The sequence below is a fragment of the Aegilops tauschii genome, chromosome 2 (genome assembly GCF_002575655.3).
Source record: "Aegilops tauschii subsp. strangulata cultivar AL8/78 chromosome 2, Aet v6.0, whole genome shotgun sequence".
NCBI lineage: Eukaryota > Viridiplantae > Streptophyta > Magnoliopsida > Poales > Poaceae > Aegilops > Aegilops tauschii.
The window spans coordinates 25,731,185-25,738,396 of NC_053036.3; the positions used below are offsets into that span (position 1 = coordinate 25,731,185).

Sequence of the window (7,212 nt, forward strand, 5' to 3'; positions counted from 1 at the left end):
GTGTCATTTCCCTTACTGTCACTGGGATCGAGCACCACAAGATTGAAGCCAAAGCTAAGCACTTCTCCCATTGCAAGAAAGATCAATCTAGTAGGCCAAACCAAACTGATAATTCGAAGAGACTTGCAAAGATAACCAATCATACATAAAAGAATTCAGAGGAGATTCAAATATTGTTCATAGATAAACTTGATCATAAACCCACAATTCATCGGTCTCGACAAACACACCGCAAAAGAAGATTACATCGAATAGATCTCCAAGAGAATCGAGGAGAACCTTGTATTGAGATCCAAAGAGAGAGAAGAAGCCATCTAGCTAATAACTATGGACCCGAAGGTCTGAGGTAAACTACTCACACATCATCGGAGAGGCTACGGTGTTGATGTAGAAGCCCTCCGTGATCAATGCCCCCTCCGGCAGGACGCTGGAAAAGGCCCCAAGATGGGATCTCACGGGTACAGAAGGTTGCGGCGGTGGAATTAGGTTTTCGTGGATGCCTCTGATGGTTTGGGGGTTTGTAGGTATATATAGGAGGAAGAAGTACGTCGGTGGAGCAACGTGGGGCCCATGAGGGTGGAGGGCGCACCTTGGGGGGGGGGGGGTAGGCGCGCCCCGTGCCTCGTGATCTCCTCGTTGCTTTCTTCACGTGGACTCCAAGTCCTCTGGATCACGTTTGTTCCGAAAATCACGTTCCTGAAGGTTTCATTCCGTTTGGACTCCGTTTGATATTCTTTTTCTGCGAAACACTGAAATAGGCAAAAAAACAGCAATTTGTGCTAGGCCTCTGGTTAATAGGTTAGTCCCAAAAATAATATAAAAGTGTATAATAAAGCCCAATAAACATCCAAAACAGAATGTAATATAGCATGGAACAATAAAAAATTATAGATACGTTGGAGACGTATCATGCATCCCCAAGCTTAATTCCTGCTCGTCCTCGAGTAGGTAAATGATAAAAATAGAAATTTTGATGTGGAATGCTACTTAGCATAATTTCAATGTAGTTCTTATTATGGCACGAATGTTCAGATTCGATATGATTCAAGATAAAAGTTTAATGTTGACATAAAAGCAATAATACTTCAAGCATACTAACCAAGCAATTATGTCTTATCAAAATAACATAGCCAAAGCAAGATATCCCTACAAAATCATATAGTCTGGCTATGCTCCATCTTCCCCACAGAAAATATTCATATCATGTACAACCCCGATTTTAGCCAAGCAATTGGTTCATACTTTTTAACGCGCTTCAGCCATTTCAACTTTTACGCAATACATGAGCGCAAGCCATGGATATAGCACTATGGTGGAATAAGGTATAATGATAGGGGTTATGTGGGAAGACAAAAAAAAGTCTCACGTGGACGAGACTGCCTGCTTGTGCGAGGGTGGTCTACATTTGTGGGGCATCTCACGTGAATACTGTGTTAAGCATGTCGTTGTTGGGATCACAAAAAGTGGTTGTGACATCTGAGCATGACTAGGATTTGGTGGTTCTTCTCAAGCATGGTCTCAAGCTCCGGGGTGAAAACCCAAGTCTAGCCTTTTTTCTCAGTTACATATGGCACTAGTGATGTTTCTTGTGTCGTTACCTTGTTCAAGGAATTGTTCGGATTTGTTCTGCCTTGTTCTTGAGGGTGAAAAATCATGATCTAGCCTTCGGTGGCTAGATCCGGCACGGCGACACTTCAATGTTGTTCCCTTTCTGAGGGTGTTGCCGTTCAAGAATCTTTCTCGTCCTACTGCTGATGTTAAGAGATGGTCCTTGCAGATAGGGTTACTGATGTTGATTTTGTATCATTATTTTGATCACTTTGGGGTTTTTTCTTTTACTCCACTAGGGCATAACTTCGGTCTTGTTTGACTTTGTTAGTTGCCGGTGTGATTTTTATGTGCGTACGTGTGTTGATGTTGGTTGTGTGCTCATTGTTTTTTAGTCTCCTTGATGCTTAATTTTGAGCTAATAAAAATCCACCCTTTGTCTAGGAAAAACTTCTACTCCCTCTGTTCACCAATATAAAATGTTCTAAAAAAACTGAATTGGATGCACATAAACATGTTTTAGTGTGTTTGTTCACTTATTTTTGTATGTATGTAGTCCATATTAAAATATACGAAATATCGTGTATTTGTGAATAGAGGGAGTACAGTATGCAAATGTGCACTTAGATCAATGTAATGTGAATTATGTTATTACTGTTATGGAAGGAGTAATTCCAAAATGAAATGAAAAAACAAAAAGAAAAATAACTATGTATCGTACTTACAATTTAGGGACTCCTATTTTTGGAACAAAAATCTCCAACTCGGAATTTCTTCCTAAATTTCATGTAAGATGCTTCAAAATATTCGAACGTCATCAAACCTTTGAAACATTATTCGAGAAAAAATGTAAAGAAAAAATAGCATGTGTGGCCAGTATTCACAGGTTAATGACTTATATAATGAGGGATTAATCAATATGTAGAGTAGGATTCGAGCAACAACGACTTGGATAGGTGGCTCATTCCCAGGCCGGGTATTATGTAAAGTATGATCTTGGTATTCATTGGCTGAACATTTTATCCAAAAAAGGAAAGAAACTCAGTGCAGATACAATATGAATTTTATGGATATCATTTCTCCTTTAGACTTTTGTCTACGTTGCAGTGGTCGATCTCTGTCTTGTATTATTATACTACCTAACCGAATGATATACATTGAGACTTCTACATGATTGGTTTCATCCCGGAGTGACTTTCGTGACCAAGCATTGTTAATTCTAACCATTATTACTTAAGCTAACCTAACACATCCTCCCCTAATTATATTTATACATATTTTTCTTTGTTCATGTGCACTGATGAACTAAACATTGTTGTATAGCAAAATTTTGCTTAGTGTTTGCTTGACCAAAGGTCAAATTATCCGGCTGGTACATGTATATGAAAATAAGTTTCCTCTTCCTTCATGTTCAATTGATGGAATTTAGGAATTTTTAACTGAAAAGTAGTAAAACCAAGATGAGAGTCCAGAATGAGCAGAGGGGATAGGTCGGTAAGAGGCTCTCATAGCACATATGCAATAGTACTACATGTTTTTGAGATTCGAACTCGAGTTGAGAATCCAACCTATAATAGCTGAAAACACAATATTCATTAATTTGTGGCTTCACGAATAATCAAACTTCAGAAAACCGAGGGAATAAATTACTAAGCATGCTCAGGAAGTTTTGTGAGACATTGACTGAGTAATGTCAACATACACTTGCCCACACACTGACGTGACATTTTTTTGTTGAGTTTAATATGTCCCACTTCAAATAACATAATCAGGTAAGTGAGGAAGGGAAACATAGTATATTTTAAACATGTCATGTGTATATGCTTGTGCGCTAAAATTAGGAGGCGCTTAGAGTAGGAAGCGCCAAGGACTGCAACAATACATATGAACTTCGTTTCAAGAAGCCAACACATCTCTTTTGGACCGTCTGTAATAAAAACATTGACAAGTTTAGTATCAGAATTGTATTTGGAAATGACCCAATAGATAGTTTCATTTTGAGGGGTTATAAAATCAGTGTGCTGCGCAGGCTACTGATTTCCGATGTGACATTTAGGTCACAAATGGAAGGTTCATTTTAAGGCCAATGCTTTCTCGATCTACTTGTGTGCATGACAAAGTTTGAACGAACTTCTAGCTTATTGTTATACTTTATGTTTATGTACTATATCAATGAGGAAGGAGACAGTGATTTCTATTGTGTAGGAGGTAAGGCACATGCTCAAGTTATCATCACGGACTCAGGTACATTAGTGTGGTGAATATAATCACTGCATGTTTTGGCTTCTCTCTTATATATAAAGCAGGAGGAGAGGGGCAATGAAGTGAGGCGTGCTATGGAATATGACATAATTCAACTTGGTTGACATGAAGTAATAAGCCTATAAATTCTTCAGTGGATCATCTCCTTGCAAGATATTAGAGATTATTTACGCTTAGCGCATGTTTGAGAAACCTGGCGGCCAATATATCACAGAAGTAGGATTGGGAGCTGTTGGGAAATATAACAAAACAGCAAGCATATGTGAACCTCTCTAGTGGGTAAACGCATGCATGGTTACTCCCAACCAGCCCACGGGCCTCTACTTTCTGTGAAGTCTATCTCTTTGCACCATGCATGACCCACCACTTTTTTACCCTATGATCCTCTCAGCTGCTCCCATCTTGTGACAGAGAGATAGGGAGATATCTCATCTCTTAAGAGAGACATGCGAAAGATGGCTAGGCCTGTAGGATCTACCATGACATGATGTCACAACCGCCAGTGCTGACCATCCAGATGGGTAGGCACTTCCACAACACAGGGAGAGGAGGCGCTCCATCCATTCGGATCCAGCATTGGCACCGGTATACGAGCTTGAAGTGTCTAGATCCGGTGGCACCGACAGTCCCACAGCTGGGGAACAACCGGATCCACTTGTAGCTCATGATTGGAGATATCAATCAGCAGCCATTTCGGGGGTCAGCGTTGGTCTGTGCAATATTTATGTTGGTAACCATGTAACATAAAGAATGTAAGCATGTTTCCCTATGGAGTGATTTTAATTATCTAACCTGGTGTACCTTCTCCCGCTATTTTTTTTTCTTCACTTCTCTTAGTAAATAGTAAATTAGAGTCCTTCGATTTATATTCCAGAAGTGTACCCCTCGGACACCCAGTGATAGGGACCTTATCATTTCAGGCTGCCTTTGACAGTCTTGCTGCGGGTTACATAAATGTACCCCCTCAAGGTTGAGAAGCACCATATAACCACCGGGATGCCACCATTGTTCATGTGCCACTTGTCGTACCCAAGCTGCTGGCTCACTGGCATGAAGGGATACCGCTGTGCTGGTTGTTCTGAACATACGGTGCACGCAGCTGCGGCAGCGCCTGTTGTTTGCTGCAACATCAAGTCCAGCCTGTTTCATTTCATCCCTGTGGTGAAACTTGTACATTGTCTAATCCGTTTCAACCTTTTTAAACTTTCATCCTGTAGTTTCTGGCAATATCATGAGTTCAATCAAGGTGCATGCTTTGTTTCATTTCATAACGGATCAAGTTTTGCATGTCCATTTAATTAACCGAGCATATTGTGGATTATATGAGCTACTTCTTTTATGGTGATACCAGCAGACCTTACAATGTAGACATCAAGTATTCTAGGTTAAAGGAAAATCAGAAGTAACACTACCAATGTTTTAAATAGCCGGCTATAGCCCCGCTCTAGCCTCGCTATAGCTTTTTGATCAGGGTGCCGCTAGATGGTACTCATGTACGTTCGATAGTCCGCTAATAGCCGGCTATAGCCTGCTATAGTTGATTTGAAGGACCGTCACTATTTGCCATATCCCGCTATTTAAAACATTGAACACTACCGAACTAAATGTGATTGCCTTTAAATTTCACAGGTTTCCAGGTGAACATAAGTCCAGTTCTATCCCGTTTTATACATCTTAATTATTTTCCTTCTTTCCTACTAGACTGTGAGCAAAATGCAACATGATCGTGAGAAAGGGAATTTCAGGGCCGAGAAACTGAGCTTCGGAAACATGTACAGCTCTTGTTGAGTAATATATGTCACATTATATCACGCTCTTTTTTTATCCAGGCAGGATATTCATGTCCACACTCCAGCAAGCAGTTAATTGCTTATTTTGTACAAACTGGGCGTCACGTCCACGGTCCTCTTCTTTCTTTCAACAAATCTCTCAAGCAGGGATCACTCAGATGTACACTCCCGATATAAACAAGCAGGGGTCACTATCATAAGTCTAGCAAGCGTACTTCTTTGTTCTGCCGTATCAGCTTTATACAATCTGGCCGGCCAATCACATGTGCGCGTCATTTTTATATCATCTGGCCGGACACCACACTCCACGGCAACGCACAAGCCCTTTTCCACAAACAATTTCGTACAAGCACCGTATCTCTTCATCTCCTATTTATACCACCAAGTACCACCCAACAAACCAGACCAAAGTACACAGACTTGCCATCCTAGGTTGCATCTGCCTCTGCAGTACTGTCATTGCAGATCGCTGCCTAACTGAAGATGGCCATCCACAGGGCTTCGCTTCTTGCCGTCCTCTGTTGCATTTGCCTCTGTGGTACTGTCATTGCGGCTCGTGAGTTGAACGGTGACTTGTCGATGGTGGCGAAGCATGAGAACTGGATGGCTCAGTACGACCGTGTGTACAAGGACGCCACTGAGAAGGCATGCCGGTTCGAGGTTTTCAAAGCCAATGTTGAGTTCATTGAAATGTTCAATGCTCAGAATCACAAGTTCTGGCTCGGTGTCAACCAATTCGCTGATATCACCAATGATGAGTTCAAGACAACCAACACAAACAAGCGGTTCAAAGCAAACTCCATCAGAGTTCTTTCTTCCGGGTTCAGTTCTTTCTTCCGGGTTCAGGTATGAGAATTTGAGTCTTGATGCCCTTCCAGCAACGATGGACTGGAGAGCCAAGGGAGCCGTCACTCCTGTCAAGGATCAAGGCCAGTGTGGTAAGTCAAAAAACAATGTGATGCATTGCCTATATGTGGTAATATTTTCTAGTATAACACTATAACAGCACAATTATTTCTAGGCTGTTGTTGGGCATCTTCTGCTGTTGCCGCGACAGAGGGCATTGTAAAACTGAAAACTGGGAAGTTGATCTCACTGTCGGAGCAAGAGTTGGTTGACTGTGATGTTCATGGTGAAGATCAAGGCTGCGAGGGAGGACTCATGGATGATGCCTTCAAATTCATTATCAAGAACGGAGGCCTTACTATGGAGTCCAACTACCCATATATTGCAGCTGACGGCAAGTGCAAGGCTGGATCCAACAGTGCCGCAACCATCACTGGCTTTGAGGATGTGCCTGCCAACAACGAGGGCGCCCTTATGAAGGCGGTGGCAAACCAACCCATGTCTGTAGCTGTGGATGGAGGAGACATGACGTTCCAATTCTACTCTGGTGGGGTCATGACTAGCTAGGTCCTGCGGCACTGACTTGGACCATGGAATTGCAGCCATTGGATATGGAAAGACTAGTGATGGCACAAGCTATTGGTTGATGAAGAATTCACGGGGCACAACTTGGGGCGAAGATGGGTACTTGAGAATAGAGAAAGACATTGCAGACAAGAAGGGCATGTGTGGTCTTGCCATGGAGCCTTCTTACCCCACAAAATAG

General features: G+C 41.9%; 1 protein-coding gene across 1 annotated transcript; it reads left to right on the forward strand.

Moving 5' to 3' along the window:
- The first annotated feature begins 6,083 nt into the window (after positions 1 to 6,083).
- Positions 6,084 to 7,212, forward strand: LOC141041934 (senescence-specific cysteine protease SAG39-like). Its single transcript, XM_073509505.1, has 4 exons — positions 6,084 to 6,446; positions 6,479 to 6,538; positions 6,591 to 6,993; positions 7,049 to 7,212. The coding sequence occupies exons 1-4, from the start codon at positions 6,084 to 6,086 to the stop codon at positions 7,210 to 7,212; spliced, it is 990 nt and encodes a 329-aa protein (XP_073365606.1).